Source organism: Acartia tonsa, chromosome 5, assembly GCF_053477335.1.
Source record: "Acartia tonsa isolate MP-2025a chromosome 5, ASM5347733v1, whole genome shotgun sequence".
NCBI lineage: Eukaryota > Metazoa > Arthropoda > Copepoda > Calanoida > Acartiidae > Acartia > Acartia tonsa.
The window spans coordinates 26,356,715-26,376,788 of record NC_137264.1 but is presented as its reverse complement, the minus strand read 5'-3'; the positions used below and the strand labels follow the sequence as shown (position 1 = coordinate 26,376,788).

The 20,074-nt window shown below is 32.0% G+C and overlaps 1 protein-coding gene across 1 annotated transcript in view; it reads right to left on the bottom strand.

Moving 5' to 3' along the window:
* Positions 1–17,016: 17,016 nt before the first annotated feature.
* Positions 17,017–20,074, bottom strand: part of wb (wing blister) — a 57,524-nt gene continuing 54,466 nt past the window's right edge. The window contains exons 89-94 of the mRNA XM_080160999.1: positions 19,777–19,964; positions 18,966–19,048; positions 18,453–18,567; positions 18,080–18,148; positions 17,833–17,889; positions 17,017–17,621 (exon numbers count right to left, since the gene is read on the bottom strand). Of these exons, the coding sequence (XP_080017125.1) occupies positions 17,478–17,621; positions 17,833–17,889; positions 18,080–18,148; positions 18,453–18,567; positions 18,966–19,048; positions 19,777–19,964 (656 nt within the window). The 3' untranslated portion in view covers positions 17,017–17,477. The remainder of the gene's footprint in view (positions 17,622–17,832; positions 17,890–18,079; positions 18,149–18,452; positions 18,568–18,965; positions 19,049–19,776; positions 19,965–20,074) is intronic.

Genomic DNA, 20,074 nt, shown 5'->3' with positions numbered 1-20,074 from the left:
GTAACAATAAGGCAACTTTACAATCATAACAAAATCCGTCGGATCGTTTTAACATGTTCTTCATCGTATAATTATTTTGGAATACATTTTTTTTGAATTTTTATTCAGACCTTAAAATGACATCATATTTTCTATCAATTTGAATAGATCAAATTTGATGGTATTATGATTATGAAGACTTGAAATTACGTTCTCTCATTTGTTAGCTTAAAAACTTTATTGGTTGTACAAAATATAGCGCATTCATCTGTCTGAACAAATGTGGCCAATTTTTCTCCAAAACGTTCAGCTATATCTGATCTGCAGACTGCACTTGGCAAGAACTTTTAAATTAGTCTATAAAAATAAAAGCTTGGTGAGTTTAAACAGTTTTTATAGTCACGGTCAGCATAACTTTTTAAAATTGTTCTGTTTTACAATTTTTTATAAAACAAACAAATACAAAGCATCTTCTTTTTAAATAGTAGTAAGGTTTATTTGTCTGCACCTTGATTGAAAACCATTGGACCGAATGAGTTCACCAATTTAGTGAGTTTTACATAGGTCCTGAGATTATTTTAGGATATTTTAGTCGTGGAATGGTTTTAGGCTGTTTATACTTGCTCATTCTTTTTAGGATATTTAGCCCCTAGAGGCTAGGAGCGAAGTTAACAGTATCTTTTACAACTAAAATAAATCTAAAAATTTGGTAAATATTTTGTTAATTGAAAATGAAAAGCTAAAAGAGAATTTTCTCAGATAAACAAAGAAAAACTTGTTGGAAATTTTGAAAAGTTCTCACTGAAGTTGGATAAATTATGCAAAATATTATAAAATACTGCTTCACGGTCAAGTCGTGAGATAATTAATAAAAAATAAAACTTTCAATTCATATTTTGTTTTAAACAAACAAAACTAAGAGTTCTGGGACTTCGAGGGGAGGGAAACAAGACTGAATACGTTCATATTACGCAAAGATGCAATAAAAATTAACAATATACAAAGAAATTAATTATTATCTGATCTATGATGTGAAGATTTTAAAGCAAAGCGTCCATTTAAAATATGCTGATTTTTAACCTTTTTAACAACAATTGTTATGTGTTATAATTATCCTATTCATCTGATTTTGGAAATACTGATTTCTATTACAAAAAGGTACAATGCTATAAGCAAAGCATCTCTATAATCAAGTTCTTAGGATGTAAGTATGTCCTTAAACAATTTTATGTATTTAAGCAGTTTTGCAACAAATTTACAATTTTGTTTAGACTTTTCTATAATACAAAGTAGATTGATGTCTGTCTGTCTGTCTGAAGCTTAAGATCTCAGTAACCGCTGAACCGATTGGGCTCTACTCTTCAGGGTTTATATCTACTGGTCCTGTGATGGTTTTAAGCTATTTTCCTGGGGGGTTGAACACCCCCAACCCCCCAAAAAACTAAAAAAAAAACAGGATTCGGAAGCCGCGCTATCAGCCGCGCGGTTGCGGCTGAATCCTAGTTTGCGGCTGCGGCTGACGTGGCTGAGGCTTATTGTGATGGAAGTGGCTGAGGCTGAGGGTGGCTGAGGCTTAATGCGGCTGAGTGTGGCTGCGGCTGAATAAGAATCAGGGGGGCTGAGGCTTAGAGTGGCTGAATGTGAATTTTGTGGCTGAGGCTTCCTGCGGCTGACCCTTACAGTGGCTGAGGGTGGGTGAGGCTTACAGTGGCTGAGGCTTACAGTAGCTGAAAGATTTGTGGCTGAGGCTGCGGCTTACTGAAAGCCGCGCGGCTTAGTGCGGCTGTGGCTTACTGAAAGCCGCGCGGCTTAGTACGGCTGCGGCTTACAGTGGCTCATGGGAAAATTAAGCCGCGCGGCTTATTGCAACTGCGGCTCATAGTGGCTGAGGCTGAAGAAAACATAAGCCTCGCGGCTTATCTAAGGCTTAAGCTTAATTAAGCCGCGCGGCTGAGGCTGTAGTTTAATATAAATAGGTACCCAAATTTTATAGTGGTACCCAAAGTTTTATACTGGTACCCAAAGTATTAAAATGGTACCCAAAGTTTTATACTGGTACCCAAAGTATTAAAATGGTACCAAAAGTTTTATACTGGTTCTAAAAATTTATACTGGTACCCAAAGTTTTATACTGGTACCCAAAGTTTTATACAGGTACCCAAATTTTATACTGGTACCCAAAGTTTTATACTGGTACCCAAAGTTTTATACAGGTACCCAAATTTTATACTGGTACCCAAAGTTTTATACTGGTACCCAAAGTTTTATACTGGTACCCAAAGTTTTATACTAGTACCCAAAATTTTATACTAATAGCCAAAAATTTATTCTGGTACCCAAAGTTACTGGTAACCAAAATTTTTTACTAATAGACAAAAATTTATTCTGGTACCCAAAGTTTTATACTGGTACCCAAAGTTTTATACTGGTACCTTAAGTTTTATACAGGTACCCAAAGTTTTATACTGGTACCAAAATTTTATATTGGTACCCAAAGTTTTATACTGGTACCCAAAGTTTTATACTAGTACCCAAAATTTTATAATAATAGCCAAAAATTTATTCTGGTACCCAAAGTTTTATACTGGTACCCAAAGTTTTATACTGGTACCCAAAGTTTTATACTGGTACCCAAATTTTATATTGGTACCCAAATTTTATATTGGTACCCAAAGTTTTATACTGGTACCCAAAGTTTCATACTGGTACCCAAAATTTTTTACTAATAGACAAAAATTTATTCTGGTACCCAAAGTTTTATACTGGTTCCCAAAGTTTTATACTGGTACCTTAAGTTTTATACGGGTACCCAAAGTTTTATACTGGTACCCAAATTTTATATTGGTACCCAAAGTTTTATACTGGTACCCAAAGTTTTATACTAGTACCCAAAATTTTATACTAATAGCCAAAAATTTATTCTGGTACCCAAAGTTTTATACTGGTACCCAAAGTTTTATACTGGTACCCAAAGTTTCATACTGGTACCCAAAATTTTTTACTAATAGACAACAATTTATTCTGGTACCCAAAGTTTTATACTGGTACCCAAAGTTTTATACAAGTTTTTTAGCAGTAGGAACTTATTTTAACATCTTTAGTTATGATGCAGTTCAAAGCCAATCAAAGGGTTTCTATGACATGAACTTAAGGTCCAACAACCTTGGATAACTAAGGGGATTATATTTTTCCTTTGCGCCTGTTTATGAGCCAAGGAATTCCTAATACTCTAACTTTTCATGTTGCACACCTAGAATCTAAAGGAACCCTGGATAACTAAGGGGAACCAATTCTTTCCTTTTCTGTATTAGTTTAAGTGACATCTATCCAACAACCAACTTTTTTTTATTGAACTACCTGCCTGAAAGATTTATGGTTCTGAGCCAAGGAAATCCTCCTACTCCAACTTTACATGTTGCACACCTGGCATAGCAGCAGTAGGAACCATTTAATGTCTTCAGTTATAACGCAGTGTCTGGCCGAGATTCGAACCTATTTCCTCCCTGATGACAAGCAGATGCGCTACTAGTTGAACCCTGGATAACTAAGGGGAAACAATTCTTTCCTTTTCTGTATTTATTCAAGTGACATCTTTCCAGCAACCAACTACCTACCGGAAAGTCCTATGGTAATGAGTTACGCATGTTTACGAGCCAAGGAAATCCTCCTACTCCAACTTCACATGTTGCATACCTGGCATAGCAGCAGTAGGAACCATTTAACGTCTTCAGTTTTAACGCAGTGTCTGGCCAAGATTTGAACCTATTACCTCCATGATGACAAGCAGATGCGCTACATGTTGAGCCATGGTACGCAGGTTACATTTGTCTTAAAAATAATCGTCTTTAAAATGCTTATCATATGTACACTTGCAATAAATGTATTTGTCATAAAAACTTACCTCTTATGAAAAATGTTTTTATTACAAACGTGCTTTTTATTACAATTATTCTTGGGACAAGTATAATTTTTATGACAAACTTTTTATGTCACATAAGAAAAAGAAGAACTGAATTAAAATAATTTGGGGGGAGGGTAATTTTTATTGGGTGGGAAGGGCCGGGGCGAGTAAATCCCATTTTTAATTTTGGGGTGGAGTTTAATTTTTTTTCTAAGGCAATTTTTTTCTGGTAGTGTGATGGTACCCTCCCACAAAATAGTTGTAAACCTTCCCAGAAACTACCCTGAATAGGAGCACAATATCAGTTTAGTAGTTAGCGAGATCATATAGTACAAACAGATAGACAGACAAACAAACAGACAGACAAACAAACAGACAGACAAACAAAAAGACAGACAAACAAACAGACATCATAATACCTAATGATCTAAAAATAAGACAAATTTTCATTTTGAAATATTGGAGCTCTGATAGCTTTTTGGTACGGTAACAGCTTTGAACCATCTATCATCTGGGTTCGAATCCCAGAAGAAAAAAAAAATTAGGGGGATGAAGGGTGACTTTTATTAATTTTTGATGGGAAAAGAGGGGGGGGGAGGTTTGGTTGAGCACCCACCAGTTTTAATTTTAGTTTTTTTAAAAATTCAAAAACTTGGAAAAGGCAATTTAAAAAGAGAATTCAATTAGTTCAGTAGTTATTGAATTCTTAATCTACAGACAAAATAACTCTCCATACTTTATACAAGGTTTTAAAAATAATCATATATAATTCTTGGTAGAATTGAACACAAAACATTTCTAACACATGATGGTGCACTAACCCTTAGACCATAGGTGTAAAACAATTTTACATTAAAATTTAGTTAATAATATTATAAAAAAAGTAAGTTTACCTAGAACAAATCTCCTCTAATCTTTTTTCACACATTATATCCACCCTCCTTTTATAAATTTTTTTCAACTTGAGAGGAAAATAACTATAAATGAGAGGAAACACCAAATAATTGTCCATTGTCCATAGCAGAATAAAAACTTTAATCACATTCAATTCTTGGTGGAATTGAACCAAGAACCTTTCCAACACAAGACTGCCACACTAACCAATATCAATATTCGCTTATAATATTATACTTTGTTGTCCCAGGAATCAGTATACCAAAAATCAGACCAATCGGATAATTAGGTCACATACAAATTTGTTGTTAAAAATGTAAAAAAAAATCAACATGTTTAAAATGGACGTACTGACATTCTTGTAATGATTATAGAGTTGCTACGCTTTCTAACTAGTACCTAACTATTACAGGAATCACCATGCAAAATTTAAAATCGATAGGACAATTCTAACATGCCTAAATTAACAAAAAAAGCTATTTAAAAAAGTAAAAAAAAATCAACATGTTTAAAATGAACGTACTGACATTTTGGTAATGATTATAGAGTTGCTACGCTTTCTAAATCGTACCTACTAACGTAACTACTAAAGTAATCACCATGCAAAATTTGAAATCAATAGGACAATTCTAACGTGTCTAAATTAACGAAAAAAGCTATCTGTGACGGACGGACTTACGGACGGACCAACCCTAATTATAGAAAAGCTTCGCTTTTAATAAACACACACACACCCCCTCCCCCTTCCCCAAATCTCAATTTAATTATTTTCATTAATTTAAAAATACTATGAAAAATGAAATATGTATAAATCTTTTTTTTTTCTTAACTTTTTCAGTGTCTCTCATCAACCACAAAGTATTAAATACATTTAAAATTGAAGAAATATCTAAGTAGGAGAAGCTAAATTATATAGAACATGTATTGCGTACCTAAACGGAAAAATAATAGAGAAGCTACGATATAACTTGAGTATCACAAAAGTTGAATGCCCCCTGTGAGGTTTGAACTCACAATCCCTAGTTTAAGAGACGAGTGCTCTACCATTGAGCTAAAGAGGCCACTTGTAGAAGAGAAAAAAATTTTAGATAATAAAAATTCATAGTGAATATTAAGTAAATTCTGAAATATTTGTATTTTTTAAAAACAATAACCCTATAAATAGTATTCAATAATATTCATAAGTATCAACGTTCAAAAACGTATTGCTCCTGGTGAAATTTGAACTTATAACCCCTGCATAACAGTCTAGAAGAACCGTGCGCTAACCGATTGCGCCACTGGAGCTCAAACTTTTGTAGTTGTTCGAGATGGTAGTTTCTATGTTGTAATTTAAAAAAAAAACTTAAGATAAAATTTTTATAAAAGAATATAAAAAAAATTTAAAAGTATAACATTTAAAAAAAAACATTTTAAGAAATTATTTTTGGGCGATGGAAATGTCTGACCCCCACCCCAAAATTAGCTCAAAACCATCCAATGACCATAAATATATTTTCTGAGAAGGACAACCTTGTCAGTTCAGTGGTTGCTGAGATCTTAAGCTTCAGACAGACAAAATGAAATGAAAATTAAGCCCCGCGGCTGAATTGACGGCTGAGGCTTGTACTAATTTAGCAACTGCGGCTGCGGCTGAGGCTCACAATATCTCAGCCGCGCAGCTGTGTCAAAGCTGCAGCTGAATTAAAAAAATAAGCTGCGGCTGAGGCTGCGGCTTATAAATATCAAGCCGCGCGGCTGCGGCTGTGGCATAATCATAACTTTGCAGCTGCGGCTGAGGCTTCCTTGAAGCCGCGCGGCTGAGTGTGGCTGAGGCTTCCCCAACTATAAGCCGCGCGGCTGACTGCGGCTGAGGCTTAGAGGGGCGTTGGCTGAATGAGGCTTAGTGCGGCTGAGGCTTAATGTGGCTGAATTGGAGTTTTGTGGCTGAGGCTTACAGTGGCTGAATGCGGCTGAGGCTTACAGTGGCTTATTTTTTCTTTAAGCCACGCGGCTGCGACTAAGGCTGAGGCTTATTGGGTGGCTGAGGAAGCCGTGCGGCTGATTTTGAGGCTTCTTGTAAGCTGCGCGGCTGATGGTGGCTGAGGCTGAGGCTGCGGCTGCGGCTTCCGAACCCTGAAAAAAACACCCCCCCAAAAAAATTATTAACATTTTATGTAAAATCTCAGCAACCGCTGTACGGATTGGGCTCTACACTTCAGGAAATATACCTACTGGTCCTCTGGTGATTTTAAGCTATTTTCTTGAAGGGTGGGACACCCCCCCCCCCCAAAAAATAAAAAAATCCCCACTTCGAAAATTTTTATTTTTTTTATTTTTGTAAACAAACACCAGTAATTGGGGTCGGAAAACCCCACTGCACCATGGGGCGAAGTCCCATGAATCCCCCCCCCAAAAAAAAAAATTTAATATTTTTTTTTACAAATTTTAAATTTTCTGCATACAAACAACCTGAGTTTAATTTTTACGAATTGAAATTTTTGTGCATAAAGCGCACAACCTGGGTTTAATTTTACCACAGAGTAATTAAACAAAGAATAACTTTTTTGAATATTTCTATTTAGGAGGGTTGACTTCCCATTACTTCATAGGGCAAAGCCCTTAGAGGCTAGAGGCGAAGTCGCTTATAAGTTTATATTTTGCTTATTCAGTTCTGAAACTGTTAATTTGTGTTTGTTTTACCGTTTCAGAGTTTCGCTTTTATGGATGTTGTCATACTTTTTTATTTGCATTTATATTATATCTTACAGAAAAAGAGCTGGGTACAAAAAAGGTGAAATTTTTAATAAAGGATTTTATCAAATAAAGCTGGAGGATAAATAAACTTATCTTTCCTCCATTATTGATTTGTTTTTAAAGCAAAAAAAAGGGAGGGGAAATTATTATATCGTAATCAGGCCGATCCTTAAATCCCTTGATATTGAGAATTTTGACAACTAAGAAAATGGAAGGGGTTTTCAGACTTAAACAATAATATTTTACAAACATAAAAGCTAATCACAAACGGTTTATTAGGGACCCCTTAAAAATAAGGGTATCTTTAGCCTTACTTTAGTTTAGGGGAGATAGTCTACCCATAAATTTAGTAATGTCAAGCTTAGGTAAAGATTTTGATAGGAATACTTTAACCTTACATAAACCTATCATATCAATATAAGGTACCCCCCACATCTACCCTTTTCAAAAGATTCCCCCCCAATGAATAGCCGCCATAACCCTCACCATTCCCCTTCTCCCCCGTCCCTTAGTGTTCTTTCAATTGGGGTTATATAAGAAAATTTTCATTAGCAAAGTTTCATTAGACTTAGAGGCGTTAAAAATTATCATGAATGAGGCTGTATATTTTATTTTAAGTATTCTACATTTTTTCCCTTAATCTTAATCTTGTTTTTACTACTTTAGAGATTTTTTGGCTGATTAATAAAAACTCTTCCTATCTTTTAAGTAAAAGATTTAGGAATCCCTATCATAAACCCCTCTCCCTTTATGATGCCCCAGCCTTATAAATCCTCCCTTTTCATATAATTCTCCACCTAGGGTTACCTAAGGGTGTCGTTAATTTATTTTAAAAAATAATGAATAAAATTGTTTCTTAGCCTAACGATTTGATATATTTTTTTAACAAAAAATTTTGTGGATTAAATTAAACTTTAATACAATAGAAAAAAATCGTATAGAATCATATAGAACTTAAATCATACTCATTGTAATAAGTTATAAATATAACTCTTTGTAGAATTTAATTTTCACATCGCCATAGTTGTTCATTCAATTTAACAAAAAAGGATCAAAGATTCAGCACTTTTTCCATTTCAAATATTTGATTATGAGTCATGTGATTTATTTATATTTCATGTAGTGCCTGTATACCAAGCAAAGAAATCATTCTGTACAAAAAAAAATTTAAAATCTTTCTTTATAAATCTTACATCTTTAAAGTTTAGAGAAGTAGCCGAAATTATGTATAACAAATATAGGATGTATGTCTGTGTGTGCGTGGGAATTGAATAGAAACTTCATTTGAAACTAATTAAGGCCATAATATTTTTTTTAATTCAAGCTAAAAGAACGATTTGCTGTTTTGAAAAATAACCAAAAAAATAATAAGGAAGTACAGCCGTACTACAGTATAATTAACCAATAGATATAATAGAACTAGATGGTCAATCGGGATCCATAATTTGTGAGACTTAACCCTTAACAGTTGGGCCCCTTGCCGCACCTTTATCAGTAGTTCAATGCTCCCCCCCCATTATCTCAGCTCCTATTAAAGCTAGAGTGCTAAAAAAATTTGTGCAAGTCCCCTGTTTGATAATGAATTTCCGACTTTAAGTGAGTGAGAGTCAATTTTAGCTTCCTCCAAACTTTTATTCAACAACCTTTGTTTTTACATCCTTTTTTACTTTAGGGGGGGGATCACCAAAAAAACATAAAAAAAAACTTGGGACAAAATACAACTTTTTGGGAGATATATTTTTCATCCCCTCCATTTTATTTTATTTGGGGTAGGGATTCCTGAACCCCATAAAACATCCCCCCAAACCTGTAGTAGTACATCCTCATCCTTATACTAAAGTAACAGGATGTTTGTGTGTCTGTCTGTGTGTCTGTACCAAAGGATCTCGCTAACCGCTGAACCGATTGGGTTCTCCTTAACAAGGTAGCTTCTCATAGGTCCCAGGAAGGTTTATAACTATTTTCTTGGGGGGTGGGACACCCCCAACGCCCCCAAAAATGAAAAATACCCCCCCCCTTAATTTTTTTTATTTTTTTAAATTTTTTTAACTAAAATTAAAAATGATGATGGAGGGCACCTGGCACGCCACCCCCCTAAAAAAAAAAAAATTTTCTACCCCACAAAATTTTTTTTTTACTTTTTCTTATAAAATCTAAAATAAGAAATTGGGTTATCAAATTCGACTCAAGTGCCCCTAGAGGCCTCTAGGGGCGTAGCCGCTGGTAAGAAATATAGGCATACAAGTCAATTTCAGGTTCCATGTATGATTCTGAAGGTACTGATCCTCCAAGCATAGACGTCCAAGGGGGGGGGGGGTGAAGTGGGGATTACCCCCCCAAACAATTTGAGGAGGGATAAATACCCCCCCCCCCCAAAATAAAAATCTCTAACAAAAAAATTTTTGCCGCACTTCCCGCACATTTTTAATACTAAATATTTAATAAAATTTAAATTACCCCCCAAAAAATTTAACCCCAGGAGTAAATTTGGGAGGGGGGTGGAGTAAACAAAATTTACCCCTGCAAACATATTTCAGTTGGGGTAATTAGCAAATTTTACCCCCAGGGTAAAAATTTTAAGGAGGTTAAAAAAAATTTGCGGCACGCTTCGCATGCCATTTTATCCCCCCTTAAAAAAAATTTCTCCCCCCCCCACAAAAAAAGCTTGGCCGCCCCGCTCCAGGTATCCAGAAATTTTTTTAAAACTCCTTTTTTGAAATGAAAGAAACAGAATTTAAACAAAAAATTTGTAGAGTGTTGTGCAAGGTTGCCCCAACCCTCAAAAAATTGAAAATTGAAGAAAAAAAATTTGACAAGAAAAATCTTTTTAGTGAGTGTGGAAGGTCACCCCTTTTCCAAAAAAAAATAAATTTGAAATTGAAGACAAAACATTTTTTAAGAGGGTCACCCCATCCCCAGAAAAATTAAAAGTGGAAGAAAAAAATATTTGTACAGGGGGGTGTGGGAAGTCACCCCATTTCATGGAAGAAAAATATTAAAAATTTCAGATAAAATTTTTTTACGGGGGTGTGAGAGGTCACCTCAACCCCAAAAAAATTCAAAAAGAAAAAAAATTAAAAAATTGAAAATGGAAGTTAATTTTTTTTTTAATTTAAGGGGGTTTGGGAGGGTACTCAACCCCCAAAAAATATAAAATAAAAGAAAAGTATTTAAAAAAAAATTTAAGGTGGTGTTGGAGATCACCCACCCATGAAATAAAAAAGTTGAAAAATCAACAAATCTGTAAGGGTTAATTTCTTATTGCTCTATATGTATGACAGAATTTGGTGCCAGATAGACCATCTAGATCTTATATATCTATTCATTGGATGTCAAAGCTCTTCCCACCTCTACCTGCTTTCTTTTGAATTAAGAACCCTTAGGCATCGCTAACTTTAATGTAAGCCTACCTTAAAGTTGTACTAAAAAAGCTTACATAAATTTGAAAGTAACCTTTATCAACCGCCCCCCCCCCCCCACCACCACCCTTCCCTATTAATTTCTACCTGCTTTCTTTGCAAAGAAAGGTTTAGGAATCCCTAACTATTTATGTAAAGGTAGCTTAATCCCCTCCCTATTTTCGATGCCCCTACCTTATGAATCATCCCTTTTGATCCACTTCTCCAAGTCAAAAATCCTAGGGTATCTTATCAAAAAAAGGTACCTTAACTAATTTTAAAAATAATAAGAAATAAAATTCTTTCTTAGGATGACAATTTGATGTTTTTTCAACAAAACTTTGTGTGGATTATTTTTAATTTTACTATAATAGAAAAACAAACTATAAGGATAGATCATATGGAACTAAAAGCTACTCTTTGTAATAAACATATAAAATTTGTTAACATGTGACTCTTTGTAGATTTTAATTTTAACATCTATATAGATGTTCATACATTTTAACAAAAAAGTATCTTAGGTTCAACACTTGCCTATTTCTAATATTTGATTATATGTCATGTGTTTACCTATATATTACATGGTGCCTTTACCAAGCTAAGAAATCACTCTCTACAAAACGTTTTTTTAACCTTTCTTTATAAATCTAACAACTTTAAAGCTTAGAGAGGTTTTAGCTATTAAGTATAACAAAGACAGGACTTGAATAGAAACTACTTAAAAACTAATGAAAGCTATATAATTTTTATGATTTATAAGCTAAAAGAACAGTTAGCTGTTTTAAATAATAACCTTTAAAAAAATATTCTACCAAGAAAGTACACAAGTATAGTATAATGAACCAATAGATATAGTAGATCTAGATGGTAAATCGAGCCCAATAAGTTGTTTAACTTAATAAGGAATATCCAAAGAGGTAACTTTATCCCAAGAAAGTTAACTATTTAAAGATGACTTCTTATATATGGTATGTCATATGCTTTAAATCATGCGAGGGAAGAAATTTTTAACCATATGATTAACCAAAGCAAAGGCTTATCCTATGAAAGACTATTTATAGATGATTCATTTTGCGAATGATATCAAAGGATAATTGCTCTTTCTAACCAAATTTTGTTTACTTTCTAACCAATATATGGTAGATTGATCCTCCCCTGTATTCCTGTTGGCTGAATTTGGGAGTATGTTTCTAGATTATACCTTTTAATAATTCTTACTTGATAATTTCTTTATTGGTGTTCCTTTTTTTCTTCAAATCTTGAATGACAGCTTTAAATGACTTATTTTTTATTACATTTTTTTACGGCAATGCTTCGCCTATCTATTATGAAGTGTTGATTTAGGGAAAAGAGAACACTGAAAACATTTTTTACTGTGCTAAGAAAATTGCTAATAAAACATCACATGTTTTATTTTAATAGAGAAAGAGGGGACAATGGGCTATTTATTACCAGCTTATACCAATAACGAAATTAATTTTAAAAAATCACAAACATTAACACTTGTATAGTGTCAGAACTGAATAATCAGAATATAAATGTATACGAGTCGAAGCAAAATTGTAAGTAAAGAAGTTTTTTTGTAGACCTCTTATTTTTTAAGTAATTTAAGTTTTTTTTAAAAATAATTAAGTCGCTTTTAAGGTACTAAAACGCAACAAAATAAAGAAAGAAAATGGCCATTATAAACAAAAATAGTAAGATCTTTAATTTGACACCTTACTTTTTCAATTCTGTCAGGTAATTATTGAAAAAATCGATTTTTTAAAACCCACGAGAATAAAAACTTTGAACTCAATTTTATCATTTCACAAGTAAAAAAATATGGGTTCATATATACCTTTAGAATCAGAAAAATATTACGAATCCATTGTAAGCAAAATTGAAAAAAAAAGTTTACAATATAGTATATAAACTACAATAAAAGAAATTATATGAAACTATTATATTATATTATACAGGCAACCATCTTAAACCTTGTTTTGGGGGTAAAAATGGGAAGGGGGTAAAGAGCGGGTAAAGAGGGGGTAAAAAAGGGAAGACGATAGTGTTGCCAGAACAAAAAATACAATTGGCCATTTTTAAATTTTTTAATTTTTTTACTTTTTTTCAATTTTGCTTACAATGGATTCGTAATATTTTTCTGATTCTAAAGGTATATATGAACCCATGTTTTTTATGTCTGTTTGAGAAAATATTTAGGTCTAAAGTTTTTATTTAACCAAGGTTAAAAAAATAGATTTTTTCAATAATTACTCAACAGAATTTTAAAAGTAAGGTGTCAAATTAAAGATCTTACTATTTTTGTTCTTACTGGCCATTTTCTTCTTTTATTTTGTTGCGTTTTAGTACCTTAAAACCGACTTAATTATTTTTTTAAAAAACTTAAATTACTTAAAAAATAAGAGGTCTACAAAAAAACCGATTGCATATCTGAATTCTATGAAAAATTTTACATCTACTACTTACTAAAAGAACCGGCTAGCTATAAAAAAAAAAGTTGATACACCTTCTTTGTTGAAAAACTGCTTGATACAGAATAATGTTTATGGACATACTTACATTTTAAGGACTTGATAGAGTTGCTTTGCTTATAATATTGTTCTTTGTTGTCCCAGGAATCAATATATCAAAAAGCAGATCAATCGGATAATTAGATCACATAAAAAATTGTTAGATAAAAGTAGAAAAATCAACATGTTTAAAATGGACGTACAGACTTTCTGGTGATGATTATAGAGTTGCAATGCTTTCTAAATCGTACCTAACTACTACAGGAATCATCATGCAAAGTTTGAAATCAATAGGACAATTCTAACATGCCTAAATTAACGAATAAAAGCTATCTATCTTGGACGGACAGACCCTAATTATAGAAAAGCCTCGCTTTTAAAAATCATCCTGTACAAAACATTTTGAAGCAATTCATATAAATCTAATATCTTTAGAGGGGTAGCCAAAAGATATGGTGTATGTCTGTGTGTGTGTGTAGGACTGGACTAAGAACTACGCATGAAAACAGTTTTTAGTATCTTTAAAAGTTTTTTAAAGCAAGAATAAGTTTCCTTTTTTTTTAAATATAACTAATGGCATATAAGAAGCTTCCATGAAAAGAAACCTATTCATTCCAGAAGCTAGCAAGATATTTTAAACATCCTTGATTATATCTCTTTTTTTATGACCATTGTATTTACCTTCACTTTTACTTTATTTCTAAAATAGCGGCTACGCCCCTAGAGGCCTCTAGTGGCACTTTAGATGTTTTTATTTGTTAAAGTCTCTACATTACTTCTTTATTTTACGATAATTCTCTTTATGTTACAATGAAGTCTCCCATATATTTTAAATATTATCGATTTTTTGTCATTTCTCTTGGGAGGTTGGTTGTACCCTCTCCCAAAATAGTCATAAACCTTCCCAGAAACCATGAGAATCTACATATTAAGGAGAAACCGATCGGTTCAGCGTTTAGCGAGATCCTTTGGTACAGACACACAGACAAACAAACATCCTGCTACTTTAGTATACGGATTTTAGCGCATATAAAGGAACATAAATGAATATATCAATCAGTTAAATGTAGATGAAATCAGGGATCTAAAGGGATAAGACAATAGTAGATAAATTGATACCCCGCCCAAATTGAATTTTGGGATGCCTAGGCAAAATTTTTGAATTTTGATCTCCCCCCCCCCCCATATAAAAAAAAGCTTGGACGTCCTTGTCCTGTACAATTAGTGGTTGAAACGGCTGGATATTAAGATTAATGAACATACCAATTAAATTTCGAAAAAAAAGTCCCAAAAGTTATTAAGCTATTGAATAAGAAAACGTTATAATACAAATTTGGGGACTAATTTAATATTTTAGAAAGCCCAATGACCCCTCCCTCCCTGGATTGAATGAGAATTTGTACTTGCTTTCTACCTGACTTAACTAGATAAGATACCTTTTATATGTTAAGTATACCTAAGTAATTTTATGTAACCCTAATTAAATAATTAAAAAATAAAATCAAAAAATATGAAAGATAAGTCTTAATTAGAGTAAAGTTTTTTTCGTCTACATAAATAGAAAAAAAGAAACATTATAAATAACTAAAAGTGTACTCATTGTAATAAAATTTGAATTATAGCTCTTTAAATGTAGAATCAAATAATTACCTATTTTGTTGTTCATTCATTTTAACGAAAAAAAATAATTTGCAAATGTTTAGCACACCTGCCCATTTCCAATATTTGAATATGATTTGTGTTTTTTTATATATATTGGGGAGGTTAATTTACCATATTTTCTACTAAAAAAATCACCCTATAAAAAATATTTTTAAGTAACCGTTTTTTATAATTATGAAAATAAAAAAATATCTTTAAAGAGGCCTTAGATGGTTAATTGCTATTATGTATAACACAGATAGGATGTATGTGGCAGAATTTACAAGGAACCGTGCTCAAAAACTTAAAAAAGATATAAATATTTTTTAAAAACTTTAGTTAGAAAAACAATTGGCTGTTTTAAGACATAACCAAAAAGGTACTCGTGTATCAAACCTGCTTTTTCTTGACATAACTTAATGTAACTAAGAACAAAATAGGAACCCCTAGTAAACTTCATAAGGTACCTTACAGCTTCCCTAAGTCTTACTTAACATTTCTACATTTAGGAATACTTAACAATAACTTAGAAACTTCATAGGAATACTTAACTAAAAGCTTACATAAGCCTGAAATAAGAAAATACCATTAGGGACACTTAGAGTAGGTGTAATTCTAGATTGTATGTAAACTTACGCAAAGCTAGTCGAAGTCCAACTTCCAAAACCTTGTAAAAAAAAATAACAAAAAACACAAAAATTTTGGTGGGTAGGTGGTCGGGGGAGTAATTTATTAATAGAAAGCTTAAAGTTATCTTCAACATTTATAAAATTACATGTTGTGGATTAATGTTTTTAAAATTGCAATATTCAGAGGGAGAAATTTTGATTGATAAGGAAGAGTAAAAGTTCTATTTTTAATATGATTAGGGAATCATGTCTATTATAGGAATACAAAAATATATTGAAAATTGTATCAGAAATTAGTTTAATTAAAATTATTTATCTTATCAATTTTTTATTTTACTTTATTAGAATTACTCAAAACTTAATTGGCACATGTTTCTCCTTTTGGCTCTGTCAAATGTTGATATTATACCAGCAAAAATCGACAAGGCCACTGTCGTTATTCAATATCGTAATGTTGTTGATATATCAGCTATAGCAACTACAATTAAATGGTGTATAGTAGATGCTAGTGTTGTTGTTAATAAGAGACATATCAATAATTTGGCATTCTTTATATCAAAAATTGTATATGGTCAAAACAAACAAATTAAATTATAAGTCGACATTATGCTTTTGAATTGATTGGAGACTAAACTTCCAACATAATGATTTTTTCTTCTTAAAAATTTAGCTAAATAAACATGATCTAATTTGTTTTACCTCTGTCTTATTTTTCTGCTTTGAAACAGTTTTTTCAACACATGATTTATTTTCATGACAATGATTGATAAGTCGTAATATCTTTTTGTATTCCTCTAATTTGTTTCTAAATTATTAAAACTAAGCATGGTTTGGATCAGACAGAAAAGATCGTTAAATATCCTGTATTAAGAAATGCTGTAAAAAGCTTGTAAAATAATGTATTTCTATTATCGGGCTTTATATATCAAAAAGAATATCTTGCCGCTTTGCTGCCAATATTAGAATTGTCGTTTTTAAAATCTAATTTTCACTTTCATTCACATTCTTATATTAATATGATAAAAAAAACTCGAAAGTTTAGTTTAAATAAAAGGAAATTGTTTTCTCGTATTCATTCGAATCCGGTGGATAGGAACCGGTTCTCATCCATACGAAAAAACTATGTCTAGCATAGTATTATATCCAGCTTTCTACGAATATAAAAATGTACAATCATAAGATTAAAACCAGTTTTTTTAGCCGGTGCCTTCGGCACCACGGGGCTTAAATACTAGTTTTAATCTCATAATTGTACATTCTATATCCGCGGAAAGCCGTTTAAAATACGATGAAAGAAATAACTATTAATAAACAAAAACAAATGGTTTATTAAAACTACATTTATTTAAATTAAGACTATAAATATAACTAAAATAATAACATTTAATAAATACAACAATAATTTTTTAAACATCAATTTTGATATATTTAATATTTTAAAGAGTTGTTATGTACGAATGTTTTTTCATACTACTTTATAGGTAGATAACGGCTAAACTGATGGACATACAACCTATGTTCACATTTCATTAAGGAATTAGGAAAAGATTCAATATTGCAATAATAAGATGGGACTAAAAGAAAATTCGCGTTAAATCTGTCCTGTTTGTGCGATTACATATGATGCAAGATACCTTGCAGTAATATTCAGTCAAAGTTATTTGTAGGACTAATAATGCTAGTTTAACGAACTTAGTTATTTGTTTACCAACTTGGTTTTTATCAATGTCTATATACACTTTTTTTAAAAGCGTACTTATTATTTGACTTGATTTTAAATATTTTGTTATCCTCTTCCAATATGAACATTAAAGAAAGAAACGGGTTCATTCATGGCAAGCATTCTGACGGAAGTATCATCAACAAATACAAAATCTTGAATAACACCTTCAAAATTATCCACTAATTCTACTATTCCAAGTCTTGCCACCTAAGGAAAAAATTGTTTATTTTTATGGTTTTCTAAATATATCCACAATAAATTTCATCAAAAAGAAATAGACATTGCCAAACAACAAAATCACTAAATACTGTTAATAATTCACACCAATCTAAAATAATTTATTTTTCTGAAATATTTCACTAACTTTGATCGTTTTTTTATTTTTTGATTATTGTATTTTTTTATTTGTTATGTTTACCTGTTGAGCTAAAACTGTAGGAACACCTCCAACGTATAAACCTCCAGAATCAGGCGCCTGATTAAAAGAATATTTGTAAGAAAAAATAGTTAGGAACTTTTAAGGGGGCTACCCAGTACTCAAAATAACCTAACTTTAGTTTTACACAAACAATCATTTCTCCAAATAAACATCTAATCTATTATCTTGTTTAACTGACAAGTAAAAACACTAAATATAAAGCCGCCGTGCTTAAAGATTATGTTACCTGTAAACTTAAACCACTTTTAGCTAGGAGAATTTCTCCGCTGAAATGATCATCCATATAGACAGATATCTAAAATTTAATTTGATTTACTAAAAAAATAGTTATGATATCCTTTGTTGGAGCAATGGAAAGATTCAGTAGTCCACTAAAGGAATCCTACTATTACGCAGAATATTTTAAGAATAAACTCCATTAAAATTTGTGTTATCATTTCCACAAAATATATCAAAAACCAAAAATTATCAATATAGGACAATATATCAAGTTCTTTGCTTTACTATTATCACGGAAAACATCCCCGCTTACTTATTTGCTACTCAATAAAAAGTATAAATGCAAACAATTGAGAGTTAATTCTGTTATTTATTCTTACCTTGTTGCCTAATTTTGCTAGGAAAACAGAATGAATAGTTCCATCATTAAATTTTTCCATTGTAACAAAATCACTTTTGTCTGCACCTTGACCAATCACAACTCGAACTCGACCCCTGAAATCAAATTGTTTTAGCTAAAATTTATTTCTCATTAACATGTGGGTTTTTTCCCTTGAAATTAAAACTACTCTAATAACCGTTTTGTTTTTATTGGTTGATTTTACAATAATATCATTGCATGGCATAGCACAGTACTCTTATTGGTTAATATTCCAACATGCACATGAACTTAACTCATATATATTGCAAACATAAGAAAAATATTTTTCATATTTATATTACTTTTTGTTAAAATTTTTTTTGTTTAGAATATTATCAACTTTTTATGCAGATCACTAACAGAGTTGTCCTTTTTCTGTATAAGTTATTATGCCCTTATGTTCGCCTTATTTACTTACAAAAAATTATAACTATTGAATGTAATCAAGATATGATGCTTTTTTGAAATTAACCTATTAATAGCCAGGGAGTAGAAGTCTCCAATATGTCCACTAGGCTGGCCCAGGAATGTGGATATCATCAGAATACCTGATTCCTTAATTATATACATACTATTAAATTTAATCTTCAGCAGAGACTTGTAAGGATGTATAGAATACATAGCTATTGTGACAGGGGAATTCAGGTTGCTAATATATAGTCCTCGGATATTGGTTAATACGTTCCTCCATTGTAAAGTGAAGGTACCCCCCGTATTAGAAAGCTAGAAACCTTTTATCAGGGCATGCAAGAATCTCTAACAATATCCCTGCATTTAAATTCATATTTAAGGTATATTTTCCTCTCTAGAATACAATCTAATTCAATGAAGCAAAAATCTTGTAAAATTTTACAAATTAATACCTAACCTATTTTACCACTTTTATTTCAAATATGTAATAGGATTGGACCAAAATCATAGATGCAATGCATAAGGAAGGTAATAGTATTGTTGTTTTCTATTATCTTAAGGATGAATCATGAGTCTAAGGATGCTGCAATTTTTCTATTTTTAATCCCTCAACTGAGATGAGTTCAAGTTCTGTTAATTGGTCAGCCTCTTTTTTTTGGTTCTTCTATGTAAAAGATTTATAAAGCGTATATGTTCTTACATTAGTTAAATCAAAAATTGCGTCTTCTGATAGGTTGTTGAATCTTAGTTATAGAAAGTCCGTGTATGTGGGCGTGCAAGTACATGAGTGTGTGTATTTAAGGGTACCAATCGAAAATCCTTAATTCTGAAGCAGTCATATTGAAAGAAATATTTGTTGTACCAACATTTACCTGCTTTGTACTGAATGAGAAGCCGAGACTACTGTGACCGTTTAATTGGTGAGACTTGAACTCAATAAAACCTTTCCCATTAAATTTAGCTTTCTTGATAGCTTGATAATTACACGATGGTTCTACTCCATAGTAGGGGGTAATCTTACCCATCTCAGTATACAAAGGATTCAGCAGACTGTTAGATCCTAAGAAAAATCAAATTACGAATGTTATATAAATAGAAATACTATAAACAAGTGGAGATGCGATCCTCAATTTTCAAATTCTTTGAACGTACATATAAGACTTTTACAGA